Source organism: Leucopleurus acutus, assembly GCF_964270905.1.
Source record: "Leucopleurus acutus genome assembly, chromosome: 19".
Lineage (NCBI taxonomy): Eukaryota > Metazoa > Chordata > Mammalia > Artiodactyla > Delphinidae > Leucopleurus > Leucopleurus acutus.
The window spans coordinates 23,411,094-23,428,873 of record NC_139161.1 but is presented as its reverse complement, the minus strand read 5'-3'; the positions used below and the strand labels follow the sequence as shown (position 1 = coordinate 23,428,873).

Sequence of the window (17,780 nt, the reverse complement as noted above, 5' to 3'; positions counted from 1 at the left end):
AGGGATGAGGGCGAGGTGATCTCTGCTCTCAGAGAGCCCCACTTAAGTGAGGGAGTTGGTCCCCACTCTTGGGAGGAGTGCCCAGCTTGGGGAACCAAAACTAAATACATAACAAAGCAAGCAACAGGCAAAAGAGCAGGGTGCAGCCCGTCTCTGCAGAGGGGCACAGGGGTCGAGTGCAGAGGGCTCAGTGAGCACCGAGGAGATGGGGGATACCGCTGCTCAGGGCAGGCGGGGGCGCTCAATTAGCGGGAGCCTTACAAGTGGGCTGCCTTTCAGTCCCTCGGTTCCCCAGCCCTGCAGGGCAATCAGGGCATCAGAGTTTTATTCAAAGTTGGCGCTTGCAGCTGGAGACCCTGTCATGCATGGCGTAAGGGTCCCCTGTGGATAAGGTCACCAAAATCCTTGGTTTCCAGTTCTTTCCTGTCTCCAGCAGGCCTCTGGAGAAGGAACAGACACAGCTCACAGCCCAGGAGGTGTGCAGGCCTGGTCCAGTCTTGACTGTGGAGCTGGCTTCGGTGTGGGACTCAGAAAAAGAGGCTCACTCAAGGCTGTGCTTGGGTCAGCATCCCAGAGAGCCCAGACTGTCAGCAGCTGGGTTCCACATAGTTCCCGGGGAAGAATCCAGACCCCTCTGAGCAGACACCCTCACACCAGCCATCGGAGTAGCGGCGGGTGATGCAGATAACGGTGCCCTCAGAGAAGGAGAGTTCGTTGTCCTTCTGGCGGGTGTATGGGTACAGTGTCACCACTGCGGGGCGGGAGGAGAAGGTGCCGTGAGATGTGCCTCCTGCCCCGCCACAGGGATGCTGGAGCCCACATACTGGACCCTAGGGAGCAGCGTGGGGGGTGGAGCAGGAGATGCCTTCTCCAAAGCCCCGGGACTCCTCCCCAGCTGAGATAATATTCAATATCAGGCCGGCTGCTTCTCTTCTCTATGGGGGTGTGGGGAACAACAGCCTCACCCCTTTGCAGCTGGAGGGGAGAATGGCTCTGGGCTAGAAGAGCGGGGAATCCTGACCCCAGGATCTGGTGCCTTTCAGTCCCAGGAGTCAAGTACCTTTCTCCAAGTATGCATCAGGGACCCAGCTGGGTTCTTCAGGCCCAAAGCCTGGTGGTGGCGGAGGTGGTAGCCCCAAATCATCTACATCCAAGGGTGGAGGAGGGGGCAGGTCCAGGGGCATGGGCAGCTCTGGGGCTGGGAGGGAAAGCAGAAAGGCTGCAAAGTGTCACACAGGCAACCCCCACCAGGCCAAGAAACGTCAGTGTTGGAGAGCAGGGCCCCAGGATCTACCCATTTTTTGCAATCTGCTTTCAGCCCCCGTTCATCCTGGTCCTCCCACAATGCCTCTAGCAGGTAGTAGGTGCTCAGTAAATACGGTAACATTGAACAGTTGTAGGGCTGTCAGACTCTGCCACTTGACTGAGAGCCAATGCACTTAGTTTAACCTCTCAGGCTCAGCTTCATCTATTAAATGGGAGTGTGACGATCCTAGGAGGTTAAGTAAAAGTGAGAAAATGGATGAGAAGCTTTGACCCTGGGGTCTGGTATAAAGCGGGGGCTAAATTATGTTAGTTCATTCCCTCCGCTGCCTTTCTTCCCGGTACTCCTGCCTTGGACAAAGTGGTCACTGACATAGACCCAGTTGGACCCAACAAGGGTGAGGGTGGGGAGAAGTATTGGGAGGTGAGAACGACCCCAAAGTTGAGCTAGGAGGAGAGGGCAGAGCTCCTTACCCGTTGGGGGCAGGTACAGTTCCCCCAGCGGAGGGGGCGGCAGGAAACCTTCGGAGGCAGCAGGTGGAGGGGGTGGAGGTGGGGGTACTGCCTGCTCCTGGGTCGTGGAGACCCCACCGACACCTTCGGCGCTGCTGAAGACCAGAGAAAGCGGGCGCTCGGCTAGATTGGGGTGGGGGGGGACGCCTTCCTAACTCAGCAACCAACTGGCCCCGCCCCCTTCCGTCATAAGCTCCGCCCCCGTGACCCTGAGTCCTCCTAAGCCCCCGCCCTTCACGGCCACCCCCAACCTGGACCTGTGCGGCTCACCCGGCCGAGGCCAGGGAGGAGGCAGAGGAGGCGGCGGAGAGTTTGCCGTCCGGCACCATGGGGAGCTGCACTGGCTCGGGGATCCGGGGCGCTCTCCTGGGGGTGGGCAGAGAGAAGGGGTGTCGTCAAGGGGAAGGCATCAGGCGAGCAGGCGGTCGGTGCGGGGAGGAGGTGGCAACTGGCGGAGGAGGAAGTTTGGCGCCCGGCTTGAAGGGGGCTATGGAGGAGTAGGGTTTCTGGATGGGGCGGCGCAGGTGTGAATTGCGAGGAGGCCTCACCCCAGGGTGGCGGAGCCGGGTGTGGCAGGCGCCTTGATGCTCTTTCGAGACAGGGTCCCGGTCCGCGACAGCTGTGTGCTCAGATCCTGCGGGGGAACAGGGGGCGGGGCTGACACCGGGGGGGCCTGCAATAGCCCCCTCATCCCAGAGAGGAAATGCGGGAGGGGCAGACGAGAACTGGGAGGGAGAGCGCGGACACAGCAAGTTCCCGGTTCCACTTCCCAGCCCCCCTCTCCCACCCCCGCCCCACCCACTCTTGCTCGCTGCCTGGATCCCAGGCCTCAAGTCTGCCTAGGCTCAGACAGGCACGGTCAGAAGGCCACTTCCTCTGCAGAGCCTCAGCGGCTGAGCCCCACCCGCTCGCAAAAGCGTCTCAGCGCTCAGCTTGGTGGTCCCTGACTCTGAGAAACCCCAACGCCAGTGCGCGGCTGAGGAGGTAGAGGTTGACTTAGAAATGTCCCACCTGTCATTTTCGCAGGCCTGGGGAACTGGCTTTGGGGAGTTCGGGGCAGAGAGGAGCAGAACATTTAGTGTACCCGTGACAAGGTGCAAACCCACATGCAAGAGAGCACCTCTGTTAGTGACAGGGTTTCCCCTACCTAGAGTGGTGCATGGGGGATGATGTCCTCTGCTATCCTTCACAAGGGACAAGACAAAAAGGGACCCGAGCTCAAGCATAAAGAATTGAAGTTGGACAGAAGGAAGAACTTACTGGTGAGGAGGCCTGGTGACTGAAGGAGGGAGCGTGCTCTTTCTGGGGGGAGATGGCGTGTTAAGGATAGCAAGGGGCCATTTAGATACAGGGGAACGTCCCATCTAGTCTGGAATGTTGGAGTGTGGGACAAGTAATCAACAAAATGTGATGGGGGTGTGTGTCCTCTCCCACCTCTCAGAAGGACATGGCTTGTCAAGAAAATGCCAGAGTCATTCACCGTGTCCTCCTTTGAGTGGCTGCGTCCCAGCCCCTTCCCACCCAACAGCAGCTCTGGGGTGACTGTTCAGTGCAGTGACCTCAAACCTCCAGACAGAGGAAGTTGCCGATCTCATGTGGCTGGCCCGCCATTCTCATGCACACCCTGACATTCTCCCTCCCCCCTCTTCCCTTTCACACACACTCGCCACCCACAAGGAGGGGTGGGGTGCCCAGATGTCACTCGCAGCAGATCGTGTGATACAGAGTAAAGGTCAGTTATGAAGAGAGGGGTCATGAAGAATTTTTAAGGAGGAAGGGGGTGAAGGGACTCCTCTAAGGAGGCCTTGTGGAGTAAGGTAGCCACTTAGGGTGGTGGCTTTAGGGAGCGAGGACGGAAAGGGACTGCAGCTTGGGACAAGAACATGGTTGTGGAAGAAAACTGAGGGTCTAGAGAGAAGAGAGTCATGAGGCAGAAGAGGGTGGGGGGACTTCCCTGGTGGTCCAGTGGTTAAGACTCCGCACTTCCACTGCAAGGGGCACAGGTTCGATCCCTGGTCAGGGAACTAAGATCCCGCATGCTGCGTGGCACAGCCAAAAAAAAAAAGAGAAGAGGGTGGGCTCTGGAGAAAGAGGAGGAGCCCCTCTCTCTACCTTGACCCCGTGACCGATGTCATCCAGGCAACCGAAGTTGAGGGGTCTCCTGTAGTAGGGCGTGAGGGGAGGCAGGCTCTCAGGGGCGATAATTTTCTGGCTGGGGGGCAGCCGCTGGACGGTGGCTAAGGTGCCGATCTCCCTTCGGGCCACCTTCTCCATATGCATGTTCACCATCTACAAAGACAGGGTTGGAGATGACAGTGGGGCAGCCTCTGCACAGCACCCCTCCCCTTAAGGCTTTGGGGTGGGAGGAGGGACCATCGGAGGCAGGGAAGTCCAGAGAAAGAGTGAGTTTTCTCCCCAAGGGCAGACAGCATTTGGGGAAAGGGTTGCCAGTTGAGAATGGAACCACTCTGGAGCAACTTCCTGGTGGAAGAGAACAAGGGTTATTATTAGCTGAGCAGGAACCGAGAAAGAGAAAACACAACATCCCTGGGGATGCTGGGAAGAGATGGGGCTGGCTTGGGAGCAGAGGGAGAGAAAGTGGAGGTGGCTGAGAATTGTGGCTGGATCAGCTCCTCCTTTGGGGGGACAATAATATAAGTGAATTAACTTCCTCTTGGAATGTACTGTGGAGAAACCTACAGCACTGAGAGGGTGGGAACTCCAATCTGCTGCGGGGAGAGGAAAAGACACACCCACACTGAACATGTAGTGATGCACAGGCCAGACCCATGTGTAACTGGATCTGTGCGTGTGGTTTATGGGGCAATTCCTTGGCCAAGGATCCAGGAAGGAAGGAGGAGGGTGCGTATGCTAGATGGGCTGGGGTTGCTGTGTGGTGGTGGCAGTGCTTCCAGGGCTGAGGATGACCTTGCCAAGCAAGCACTCTGAGTCTGGGATATTTATAAAATCACCACCCGTGTTTATATGGAAACAGGGTCCATTTTCCTCTTTCCTGTCCTATGCAGCCACCGTGATAGGGAGAGCCTGCTTTCTACCATGTAGGATAGAATTCAGAGAAAGATAAAGTTCTGCCATCGGGGAGTTCCTGGTCCGATGGGGCAGCCAGGCTCACTCCTGAGACACAGCCACAAAGACTAGAAGGCTCAAAAAGTTTGAGGAGTGCCAGCCTTCTGTGATACAGGTGGGCATTTGGACATGGAGGGAGGCAAGAAAGAAATTTTGCTGCAGAAGATGTCCAGGTGGGGCTGAAGAGTTGGGGTCTGAGGCGAGCAGCCTTCCCACAGCCCTTACCTGGCCCAGCGTGCTCACACGGGCTTCCACCTGCCTCAGGGCGGACGCCTGAAGGTCCAACATACGCAGAGTGTGTCCAGCCAGGTTGCCCACCTGGTAGGCCACACTGGCCAGGGCCTGGGTGGTGAAGGCCATGGTCTCCTCCAGCGCCTTCCGTTTGTCTGTGGCCTGAAATACACACAACCCTGGCCTGAGGCCAGCATATTCCACTGGGGCCGCGGCTGGGTGGGCTGGGATGGGATGGGGTATAGGAAATGTGGGGGCTGAGTTGGGAGGAAGTGGCAACCCTCAGATGTTTGAGGAGGTTTCTGTAAGAATGATGTGGTAAGAAGGACTCAGGGGACATCAGGAGAATGAATCTGCAGCCCTGAGGACTGGGTGCAAGGGAAGGAAAAGGCACCCTGCTCAAATAGTCACACAGGATTGGCTCCACCATCCTCCTGAAGATATTTTTTGAGGGGGGTGGGGGCGGGAGCTAAAGGGTGAATGGTAGAAAGGAAAGAGGAAGTCAATACTGGCTGGAAGAGATATTCTCAGACTTGAAAACCAAACAGCCAACCTCATGCCCCCATCCCAGACCTTCTAACCAGAATCCCCTGGGTGCGAGACCAATGAATGCGTACCTCTAAAAGTTCCTCAGGCGACTCCTGTGCTCCTGATTTATCTCCAGTCTTCAAGCTGGTGTTTGGGAAGCGATAATCTGATCCATTTTATAGATAAGAAACTGAGGCCCAGGAAGGGTGTCTTCAATCACTCATTCCCTCCAACAGCTTCCCAACACACCGAGAATAAAGCTACTTCTAACCGTGGCCTACATAGGGCCTCACAAGGCTGGCTCCTGCTTTCTTTCTCACCCTCACTGCCTTCCACTCTCCCTCACTCACGCCCCTCAAGCCACACTGGCCATTGGGTCTCTCTTCCTGATCAAGCTAAGATCGTTTCTACCTTAGGCCTTTTTTTTTTTTTGGCTGCGTTGGATCTTTGTTGCTGCGCGCAGGCTTTCTCTAGTTGCAGCGAGCAGGGGCTACTCTTCATTGCGGTACACGGACTTCTAGTTGCGGTGGCTTCTCTTGTTGCGGAGCACGGGCTCTAGGTGTGCAGGCTTCAGTAGTTGTGGCACACGGCCTCAGTAGTCGTGGCACACGGCCTCAGTAGTCATGGCGCGTGGGCTCTAGAGCACAGGTTCAGTAGTTGTGGCGCACGGGCTTAGCTGCTCCGTGGCATATGGGATCCTCCCGGATCAGGGATCGAACCTATCTCCCCCTGCATTGGCAGGCGGGCTCTTAACCACTGTGCCACCAGGGAAGTTCCTCTACCTCAGGACTTTGCACTGGCTGTATTTCTTTCTAGAATCCTTATTAAGTCTCAGCGCTTCAGAGACACCTTCCCTCACCACCCTAAGATCTCCCCCAGCCCACTTCTGTATTGACTCACTATCAGATTTACTCTGTTCTCTTTTCTTCATAGCACTTAGCACTATCAGACGTTATTTATCTATGTACTTTATTATCTATACTCACACACACACACACACACACACACACACAAATGTAAGCATTGTGAGGGCAGGGAGCGCATCTGTTATATTCTGTATCCTGTCCTGGAATAGTGCCCAATACACAGACGGTACTTAATGAATATGTGTCTGTGAGTTACTCAGCGGATTGAATGCAAACCCAGACACTTGCTGGGCATCTTCCTGCTGCGTGCCCGGCACTGTGCCAGGTGCTGGCCAGGGCCACACTTCCAGTCAGTGGCGGTGGGGTGGGCAGGGAGTGGCTGAAGACAGAAGAGGGTTTTTTTTCCGTCCCAGATCGGACTGTGCGGGTTGGGACAAAGCTTCTCCGGTCATTTGCTTCCCCAGACAGCTTCCTCATCTCAGGTCAGGGACATGGAGGGTAGCGGGCCAATCCATGGCAAGTCTGGGGAGAGGCCAGCGGAGTGACCAGCAAGGCTGCACGCTGAGGTCTCCTTGCTAAGGGCTCTCAGGTACTCCTCTGGGCCTGCAGTGGAGAACAGACCTAGAACCTGTCCGAGAAGGGTGCTGAGAGAGACCTGGGTGCCTCCAGTGTAGCCCAAGGCAGGCTTGAGCCAAAGGGCAGGCCTAGAACCTTCTGGACAGCACACACGCGCGCGCGCGCACACACACACCCCGCCCCACACACACCCTCCATGCTTTTCCCCTCAGGTGCTCCTCCCTGCCTTTCTGTTCCAACTGAGGGAAAGAGCTGCTCGGTTGCATCTAATTTACATCTCATCAACATATGTCACCAAGTGCCTTGAAAAGGCAAAGAAATCAAACCAGAAATCATAGCAGTTCTTATTCGAGTCCAAGACCTTCCTTTAGTAGGCAAGGAAATGGACAAAGGCCCAGAATGGAGCAGTGACTACTTCTCTGGTCTTAGCTGGCCTCTCCTGTACTGTCCCCTCCCTGGACTGGCATATGGAATTCATCACTGGATTTTTCCTGTCAGTCCAAACAGGAAAAATGTCTGCTTGGGCCCAGCTCTGGGAGGCTAGAGCCTGGATGCCTACTGACCCCTGGCTTTGGTCTTAATCGAAAGTGAGGTCTGGAGAGACAAAGGTCTGGGATCCAACTTCATGGCTGATTGCTTATTCATCATGCAAATCACCCTGTCTACAAATCCAATGGACCCTGACGGAGAACTCTGCAGTTCACCCCAGCCTGCCCTGCCCCATTCCCCATGGGTTTCCTGACACCTGGTTGGGGTGGAGGGAGGGGTGAGGGAGGGAGGGTGTGGGAACCAGGCTTTGTTTAAGACCAGTTCTGAGAAGTCATCCAAACCCTTCCTTAGCATTTGCTCCCCAGACAAAGATCATCAGAGAAGTCAGGAAAGGTACCTGGTTGTGTGGTCTAGTGGTTAGTGTTCTGCATGAAGGAAGCATAAATCTACAGATTCTGACCTGGGTCAGGGCTTCCGATGCCCTGAGTGTTTTTGCAAGGGCTGCTTCACCTCACTAGAATTGACTTTTAATATCTGTATGTGTCTTCCATCCTTCTGATGAAAGATGATGATGATGGTGATAACGGTAACAGCTGCCATTTATCCTGCCCTTCTTAAGGAGGAGGCGCTGGGCTAAATGCTTTAATACATTATTACATTTAACCCATATGACCACTGAGAAGGAGGGTATAAGAATCAGAGAGGAGGGCTTCCCTGGTGGCGCAGTGGTCGAGAGTCCGCCTGCCGATGCAGGGGACACGGGTTCGTGCCCTGGTCTGGGAAGATCCCACATGCCGTGGAGCGGCTGGGCCCATGAGTCATGGCCGCTGAGCCTGCGCATCCGGAGCCTGTGCTCCACAACGGGAGAGGCCACAACGGTGAGAGGCCCGCGTACCGCCAAAAAAAAAAAAAAAAAAGAATCAGAGGGGAAACTTGTCTCAGGTCCAGGAGTTGGAAATTGGACTCAGCTCTTTGCGACCTCAAATTCTGTGTGCACACTGTGTGCAAACGAGAACCCATCTGGAAGTGCTTTGAGATGCGCAGAAGATACTGAAGGAATGGGAAGGCCAGCCTCCATCCTAGTCCATAGAAGGAGCATGCCTTCCAGGGCTTGGAGAATAGAGCTGGTTCACAAGCCACATTCCAGCTCATCTGCAGTAGCTACAATCAGCCACTCAATATCTACACGCGGGGTAACATTTTCAACTAGAGGTTTGGGGGTGCTGCTCTGGAGTCAGAGTTGCCGGTTCGAATCCAGATTCTACCACTAGCTTAGAGACCTTGGGAAAGTGAGTTAAATTCTCCAAAGCTCAGCCTCCTGGTTGTGAAGTAGGAGTGGTCCTCACCTCACAGACTGGGGTGAGGACTGAAGGAGGCAATGAGAGCAGTCTGAGTGCAGAGCAAAGCGGCTTAACTTTTGTTACCATTGACTCTCTTTAATCTGCCATTTTCCCATAAGCACTTGCTCCTTATATTATTATTTTTTTCCACACGCCTACTGAGCCGGGAGGTCCCAGTGCAAATAACTGTCTTAAAGTCATACAGCATGTCAGGGAGGGGAAGGCAGGGAGGAGAGGGCTCATCGTCAGAAGTCAGGAGTCCTGGGCTGATGCCCGCTCTACCATTGCCAAGCTGTACGACTTGGACAAGTCACCTCACCTCCCTGAACTGTTGTTTCCTCATCTATGAAATTGGAATAATGATGCTGTCTCACAAGGTGGTTAAGAAGGTTAATGAGGGCTTCCCTGGTGGCACAGTGGTTGGGGGTCCGCCTGCCGATGCAGGGGACACAGTTTCGTGCCCCGGTCCGGGAAGATCCCACATGCCGCGGAGCGGCTGGGCCTGTGAGCCATGGCCGCTGGGCCTGCACGTCCGGAGCCTATGCTCCGCAACGGGAGAGGCCACAACAGTGAGAGGCCCGCGTACCGCAAAAAAAAAAAAAGGTTAATGAAATAACAGAGGTGCTCGATCGTTGTTAAGTTTTCCGTGCTCCAGACTTGCGGTCCTGGGACAACCCCACAATTTAGAAAACTATTCTAAAATGCCACCATCCTTATCTTTTGCCGGTAGCCTGTTCCCGGCAGTCTTATTGTCCATCTCCCTGCCTCTGAGTCAGACCCCATCTCTTTAACCTAGCGTAGTCTGACATCTCTCGGCTCTCCCTCAGATCTCAGGAGCAGAACTTTCCCTCGTCCATCTCAAGCTCACGACAATAGGAAGTTCTTCTGAAGTCTCACCCAGAGCCAGCCTGAACATGGAATGATGGCATCAACAGGTGTGTGAGGACAAGTCTTTGGGCCTCTGGATCTGAGTGAAAGGCTAGGAGGGAGATGAGCCTAGGATGAGGCCTGTAGCAGGACGGGGTAGCGCTGCCTGCCGGGCATGTCTGAGGCTCTGGGAGAGAGAAGGGGCACAGTGGGGGCTTGGAGAGCATGAGTCAGCGTTAGAGTTTGCGGGACTGGGATGAAGCCACCCTGGAGTGGGAGGATAGATCAGCCAAGGCCCAGGCCGAGCACCTGTCAGGACGGGGTCCGGGCCCCTGGAGGGGCTGGGCCACGGGGCTGGGCCTGCTCTGCTTACCTGCACGTAGTTGTCCTCGCAGTAGTCTGCGACTCGCAGCAGGGAGCTGTAGTTGCCCTGCAGGGCCTCCCGGCCCGTGGGGATCTCAAACTCCTGCAGCTGCTGCAGCTCCGCCATGGCCCCCCGCCTCTGCCTGGCTCCCCGGGGAGCCGCTGGTTTTGCGCCTCACCCTGCCCTTGATTGGTCGCTCCGCCTTCCCTCCCTCTCACTGCTTTTGGTTTCCTCTGCTTGAGAGACCCAAACCCACTTGCAAAGGGCAGACATGCTCATTCCGGCACAAGAGGAAGTTAGTCCTCGCTCCCTGGGCCTGTGCTTCTCTGTCCCCTGCCCAGGGGAAGGGGGAAGCTGGGGGCCCCTTGCAGGGGCCCAGCCCCCCAATCCCTCCCAGCAGAGGAAGCCAAGGTCGGGGCGGCTGTGATTGCTCCCTGGGCCTGGAGAGGAAACTGCAGCGGGGGCTGGGATGGGAGACAGGAGGAAGGGGGCTGGCCTGCTCTGGGGGTGGAGATGGATTTTCCACTCATGGAAGGGGAGGAAAGGGCAGAGGGTGGGGGCTTCCTTGGGAAGCTCGGGGATGAGTCACCAAGAGACAGGGGACTGGAGGGTGGAGAGGATACGGAGACCGGTTGTGCTGGGGGCCCTAGGGCAGTGGTGCCGCGACAGTGGAAAACAACCGATGCAGCAGCCAGGGAAACCATGCTGGACACCGGGAAGATACAGCCAGAGGCCCCCTGAGAATCATTATCAAGTCTCTGAAGGGTTACCTGCAATGAAGATCTGGTGCGCATACATGCTCTGTGCCTGATAGCGGCAGGACAAGATGAAATTGACTAAGCATAGAACAAGGGACTCGGGACAACAGGAAGGACTTGGCTTTGAGAAGCACTAAGTTTAAATTCCAGATTAACAGGTCAGTCTTAGGAGGCAGCGGTGGCCGGAGCACTGAGCCCGCCTCAGGAGGTCTGTGCTCCAGTTCCTGCATTCACAGGAGGAGACTCAGACCGGATGACCTCCGGGGTCCTGTCCTGATCTCAATTTCTTAGTGCTCAGAGCTGTGAGTGGGACTTGGATCCTGGAGCAGGGGAAGTTAATATGGACTCCGGGCCTCCTCCCGGCCCCTCCCACTGGGGAGTCTGTCATTCATTCTAGAGTCAGGAGAAAGAAGAGGATCCCTCACTGACCACATCGGTCCCTTAACATCTGCTCCTTGAGAGGGTTTCCTGTCATTGGACGGGCGTCAGCCTGAGCAGGAGCTCAGTGACTGTTAAATGGCACAGCCCTTGGGTGGTCCCGGGAGGAGACCAAGAGAGAGATCAGGACGTGGGCCCTGAGCTCGGGGACTGCTGAGGGAGACCCACACATGGGGCTCAAGGGGAGGCATGGAGGCAAAAACGTGTGGACACAGGTGTTAGAGGTGTGGCCATGGGCCCAAGTGCTGACAGGCACAGCGTCCTAGGTGAGTACATTTTTACTGAATGAGTGAATGAAGATTGAGCTGGGAGAACCTTGCAAGGTGAAATGGTGGGGCTCAAAATGGGGACACAAGGCTTCTCGGGTGAGGGAAGTTAGGAGCTGGTCTAGGAATTGCCTCATTGGGAAGAACAGCCTCAGAGCAGACTCAGAGGTGGGGAGGAGAGGGCTTGGGAGAGAAGGCCGGGGAAGACGAGCAATCAGGGCCGGAGGGTGAGAACAGGGAAGCGGGCTGTAAGCCAGAGGGGTCACTACAGGAGGGGGGCCGACGCAGGGGGCAGGGTGCCTGCAGTGGTGGCAGTCTTGGAGGCTCAGGCTGCTGGATGGGCTTAGAACCTTGAGCCTATGATCAGCTTAGGCATCAGAGATTTGGGCTTCCAAACCATCTGCTTTATCCAAAGACTTTCAGCTGCTGAGGAGCTAGGAGGCTCAAACTCCATCTTGTCTGGGTTGGGGACAAGACTTGAAGTGCACGTTCTTTCTTGGCAGGTAAGAGGGGCTAAGGTTGCACTGGGCTGGGAGCTAGCCTTAGAGTTATTGGGTTAGGCACTGGGCAGGCCTTCCTGATAACCCTGTAGTAGTGATGATGAGGAGGATGATGATGATAAATGTCTTGTGTTCATTATGTGCCAGGCAGTGTGTTAAAATATTTTACATGCATTATTTTCTTAGCACTCACGATAATCATATAAGGTAGGTAGCATTATTATACCCATTTTGCAGATGGGCAAACTAAGGCTCAAGGAGGATGAGCAACTTGCCTAAGGCCACACAACTTGGAAGCAGCAGAGTCACGATCAGAGTTGGAGGCTGGCAGATTCCAGAGTCTTTCTCTTAGTCACTAAACTACTCTCTCTTCTGACAGGACCTGGAGTTTCCTGAAAACTTCTACCCGTGTCATTAGGTGGAACAATAACTTTGCTTCCCAAATCTGCCTCACTGAAAGAAACTCTTCTCTCCCTTCTCCATGCTCTGATTCCCTTTTCCTCCATAGACAGGTCTTATCTAAAGGGCAAAGATTCGGTGTGCCTCCCCCATGAGGCTGGGAGCATCCTCTCCTCCAGAGGCTAGACTCATAATGGGATGGGGGCGGGGGTGCAGTGAATCTTCGGTGAGTGATGAGAATATACGGTGAGCAGGGAAGAGGGTAGAAGTTGAGGTGTGGGGAGTACAGAGGAGGGAGCTGGGGGAGCCCAGGGGATTTGCAATCCCAGCTGTGGAATCCTTTCCAGGACCTGGTCTCTCCAGGGCAGGATGGCCCAGGAGCTCAGTGAGAAGAAGCTTTTAAAGATGGAGGTAGAGCAGCTGAAGAAGGAAGTGAAGAACCCAAGAGCTCCGGTAAGCCTCCTATTCCCTTCCCTGCTTCCTCTTCTCCATCCCCTTCTGGTCCTCATGGAGCCGGGACACGAAGGAGGAAGTGATGGACAGCCTGGTGGTGGGCCTTCTCCAGGACAGTAGAAAGAGCAGGAGGTGCCTCTGGAATGGGATGGGAAGTGGAAGGAGGCCAGGGTTTGATCCCACAAAGGTGTGTAAGAGATAACCTCAGAGCCTCGAGGGCTCAATGTGTCCGGCCCTGTCCCTGGGCTGGGCCTGGGCAAAAAGTCCCTCAGGGTAAGAGTCAGGCTTTGCGGTTCTGGTCAAGGAAATCACACCTGCCTGTGCCTCTCATCTTTCTCCTCCCCGGCCTCTATCCCCACCCTGCCCAGAAGCCTGCTTTCTTGGGACTGAACAAATCATGAATCCCGAGCTACAGACAAGGGCTAGAAGCACACTTTACTTTCCCGCAGATTTCTAAGACAGGAAAGGAAATCAAGGACTACGTGGAGGCCGAAGCGGGAAACGACCCTCTTCTCAAAGGCATCCCTGAGGACAAGAATCCCTTCAAGGAAAAAGGCGGTTGTATGATAAGCTGATGGCACTGGAGCCCCTCACCCTGAATGCCTGCCCCTCCTCAGCCCCCTCCTTATCCAGAATCAAGTACCCTGGGACGCCCAGGGAACCAGTGGATGTTCACCTTCTCTTAGTCACAGAATGAGTAGAGATGCCTGGCTGCGTACATCATGAATCCGTTCCCCAGCCCTGCTTTGAACTCTTCTCTCCCATTACCACCTGCCTGGTCCCTGCTGACCCCACTTGGAAACACTCCCAGGAAAGCTTCCCTGGCTCAGCAGTGGACACCTAAACTCGTGGGGTCTGAAAAGACTGCAGTTGCCTGAGACCTGGGACGGTCCTTGGGAAACAGTTACTCCTCCCATTTCCCCCCTCCACTGTCTGCCTAGGAGCCAGAATTCCCATTCAGAGCTTTCGGGTTGAGGACTGGAGTTGGGGGCGTCCTTTCCCCCCACCTCATGGCCGGTCCTGTGGAAGTCCCCCTGGTCATTTGGATCACCCCAGATGGCCTGGTGACAAAAAGAGCTCGTAAAGTCGTGATGTCATGATTTATTGAATGTTATTGAGTGCCTGTTCCATGCTGGGCTAGGATAGAAAAGTGAGCTAAATTTAAATGGCTCTTATTTTCATGGCATTTAGCATAGAAGGCATGAAACAGGGATGCAGTTTAATCAGTAAGTGCTGCTGTGGGGAAAAGAAAGTCAAGGGTGGTGCAGGAGCACACGGCAGGTGGACAGTCAGGGCAATGTGAACTGTCAAAGTGAACTGTTGCAGGCAAGTGGGGGCGTGGGGGGTGAGGACAGACCCGGGAGGGGTGAAACATGGGGCTGGAGAGGAAGATGAGCTCAAGTCTAAAGGATCTTGCTGTGAGCTCAGGTAAGAACTTTCTTTTTGACCCTCATTGCAATAGGAAGCTGCTGAGGGTATTTAAGCCGCAGAAGGCTAGGTTTTGATTAGCATAAGGGAGGCTGGATCCTGCTAAGGTTGGGAAGACTAATTCCTAGGCCTTGTTAGCAAGAAGATTACTGTCTAAAGGGGCCGCAGACAGACATTTATGATGCAATGCATTCAGTGCAATGTCAGAGAGGTCTGCGTGAAGTATGAGGGGGACACACAGAAGGGCTATCAAATCCAGCTGAGTGGCTGCGTTGCATCCCGGTAGGGAGGACAGGAAAGGCCTTGAAAAGTAGGTGACACTTGGAGCTGAGTCCTAAGGGGTTAAGTTGTAAAGGGTGGATGGGTGGCAAATCTGGTTGAAGGGACAGTATGAACAGAGGAATAGATAAAAGAAGAAGAAAAAAAGAACATGGGTTTGTATGCAAACGCTCATCAGATCAGTTGTTGGAATGTCAAGAGAAAGGCCTAGATTTTTAGGATCTGCTGCTAGAGAGGTGGGGTTGGAGACCATCCGAGGGTCTTGTCTGCAATACTAAGCCACTGAATCTGCTGGGAGTGGGTTGGTAATGTTTGCATTTAGAAGGGAATAGCTTTTGACAAGATGGAAAGGAGAAAGAGTGGAGGCAGGGAGGGAGTTCAGGAGATGATTGTGAGCTCAGGGGAGAGGTGGGTTAGGGCAGTGGCTGTAAGTCTAGAGGGGGAGTTCTTTGCAAAATAAAGTTTTCAGATCTTGACATCTCATTGAGAGATAGGCGAGGGACAGGGGGTGGTCAAGGATGCTGACGAGTTTCTGGCTTGGGGGGTGAGAGAGAGAATTGAAGGCAAGTATCTGAAAACAAAGCTAACATAATACATTGATCTGAAAACAAACCTAACATAATACATTGAGCTGCAAACTCCCTCAGCCCCTCCCCAGTGGGCCACAGCCCTACGGTGTGTCCTGCTCCTACAGGTGAGGTCATGGGCCACTGGTCAGAATCCAGGATCTCCCGGGAACCGTCCACTCCTTTCCCAATTCCATAGTAACCCCCACTATGCCATTCTGTGACCTCAATAATAAATTCAGGGGCTTCCCTGGTGGCGCAGTGGTTGAGGGTCCGCCTGCCGATGCAGGGGACACGGGTTCGTGCCCTGGTCCGGGAGGATCCCAAGTGCCGCGGAGCAGCTGTGCCCGTGAGCCATGGCCGCTGAGCCTGCACGTCCGGGGCCTGTGCTCCCCAACGGGAGAGGCCACAACAGTGAGAGGCCCGCGTACCGCAAAAAATAATAATAATAATAATAATAATAATAATAAATTCAGCCACCCCAATACACTCTGCTTAAGAGCAGGAAAAGAAGAGGAAACATTTAAATATAATACTTCTTTTTTTTTAATGGGGAAGTGTTAATATTTCATACGGCTCCATCAGTAAGAAAGGAAAAACAGATGGGGCCTACAGTCACATGGGTGTAGGTCATGGGCTATGGCTTCCTTCTTGGTTGGAGTTCTTGGTCCAGGGGTGGACTCCCACCTTCATTCCTCAGGACTCTGAACCCTTATCAGGGCTCCAGGTGGAGCAGTGGTTTCTTCTGCTCACCTTTGTTACCTGAAAAACCCAGTCTGCCTCCTGGTGGGTTTCAAGCTAAAAGACACAACCAAGCCAAAGAGCGGGAGAAGGATTTATTACTTACAACAAGTAAGGAGAACACCAGGGATCGTTCCCCAAACAATCACATTGGGAAAGTTTTAAGCTAAGGATACGTGCATATTCATGAAGGGTCCCCAGGAGTCCAAGCTTGAGTTGACTGAAGTCATGAGGGTCAGAAAAGGTCCACATCATCATCCCTTAGGGTTCCAGCCGATCTGGTGGTTGAGTGCTTCAGGCTAATCTTTACCGGTGAGGCAAAACTGGGAGTCTTTGCAACTGATATATTATCTCTGATACAGTACAATAACTTCTCTCGCCTGATAACAGTTGTTTGCTTTTGCATTCTTTTGTTCCCTTAAAATCTTTCATTACTGAGACCTGTTCAAGGGCAAGCATTGTGGCCAGGCTTACATCACCAAATGGCTTAGGCCAAAAATGGCCTCTCTTACGTCAAGAAAGTCATGCCTGGTTCTCTTTCTCCAGGGACCCCTTACCTTATCTGCAGTAGTGTCTCCATGTCCCCCTGGCCGCTCTGACTTTTCTCTACCAGACCACGGAAATGGGTGAAGGGGGTGACATCACCTGCAGCATCGGAGCTGAGGAAACGAAACAGTGGGGCCAGGAAAGGAGAAAAAGGCCAAGAAGAGACGAGGACTCTGCCCGCTGCCCCGTGCCATCTGATCAGATGCAAATTCCTCAAGACTCTATCTTCTACCCTGCTCACACACTCATCTGTCTATCCCTTTGTTCCAACAGCCTCCCACTGAGCTCCCCTCATCTGGGCCCTCTACTCCCACCCCCAACGCTTGGCTGCAGTGTTTCTCTGTGGCTCCCTTGCATACCTCCTGTAAGACCAAGTCAAGACTTGTGGGTTGAGCACCGAGGCCCTTCCCACACCATGGGTAAGGGTCCTGCTTACCCCTGCTTACCCCTGAGGCCTCAGCTCTCCCCACTGCTCACCCCACCTGCCCCCAGGGCTCCATCAGTGGAGCTTTTCTTAATTCCTCCACCAGCTCGTGCTGGGCTCGAGACACCTTCTGTATCCAGCTAATTCATGTAGGGTCACAACTAGGCTGAAGCATCCCTTCTAGGAAAGCTTTCCCAGATTCTCTCCTTTATGACTGAATGAATAGGTCATTCAAAATTAGGTAGTTCAGAATTTAAGAAAGAAGTGTACAACGGCATACCATGAACAGTGCCTCCCTCCTCTTCTCCTATATTCCTCCCTGGAGAAACCGACGTTAACTGTTTCTCACATGAGCTCTCAGAGATGTTTTATGCAGATACGAGTCAACACATATAAACATTCTCCCTCTTTTTACACAAGCGCTTTTTACCCTTTTTACATTTTTACACAAGCGCATTTCCCCTCTTTTTACAACAGCGCTTCATGCTGTTCTGAGCTTTGGTCTGGACTTCTTTTTTTTAACCTTACCTAGCTGGACTTCACTTACCTTTGGTGTCTACATGTACTCCTGAGCCTATAACCTTTCATTTTAAACTCTCCTTTAGTCTTCCATTTATTAGTCAAGTTTCAAGCTCCTTGAGGGCAGGGGACAAATCTTTGATTTTTGTATTTCCAGCACCTAGAACATAGTAGGTGCTCAACAAATGGGTGTGGAATGACTGAGTGATTCCTCTTTATAGGCTTACTATGCGCCAGGCATTGTGTATTGAATATACACTATGTCATGTACAAATGAATAAACCGAAGATAATGAATGGACAGCCCTGGGAATCTAGCATAATGGAGGGGCCAGCCTAG

The 17,780-nt window shown here is 53.8% G+C and overlaps 2 protein-coding genes across 4 annotated transcripts; one reads left to right on the top strand and one right to left on the bottom strand.

Moving 5' to 3' along the window:
• Positions 1–175: 175 nt before the first annotated feature.
• Positions 176–10,265, bottom strand: ABI3 (ABI family member 3; the record flags this gene model as incomplete). 3 transcript variants are annotated; one of them, XM_082861537.1, is made up of 8 exons in its annotated part: positions 176–751; positions 1,061–1,198; positions 1,738–1,868; positions 2,047–2,142; positions 2,325–2,410; positions 3,889–4,065; positions 5,089–5,256; positions 10,134–10,265. In XM_082861537.1, the coding sequence occupies 8 exons, from the start codon at positions 10,248–10,250 to the stop codon at positions 588–590; spliced, it is 1,077 nt and encodes a 358-aa protein (XP_082717663.1). In that variant the 3' UTR covers positions 176–587. The 3 variants fall into 3 exon arrangements, with proteins under 3 accessions (XP_082717663.1, XP_082717664.1, XP_082717665.1); XM_082861538.1 differs by having other exon boundaries at positions 1,738–1,871; positions 10,134–10,250; XM_082861539.1 differs by having other exon boundaries at positions 1,061–1,192; positions 1,738–1,871; positions 10,134–10,250.
• A 2,589-nt stretch (positions 10,266–12,854) lies between these two features.
• On the top strand, positions 12,855–13,662 carry GNGT2 (G protein subunit gamma transducin 2; the record flags this gene model as incomplete). The annotated part of the gene is made up of 2 exons (XM_082861540.1): positions 12,855–12,938; positions 13,388–13,662. The coding sequence occupies 2 exons, from the start codon at positions 12,855–12,857 to the stop codon at positions 13,511–13,513; spliced, it is 210 nt and encodes a 69-aa protein (XP_082717666.1). The 3' UTR covers positions 13,514–13,662.
• Between the last annotated feature and the right edge of the window lie 4,118 nt (positions 13,663–17,780).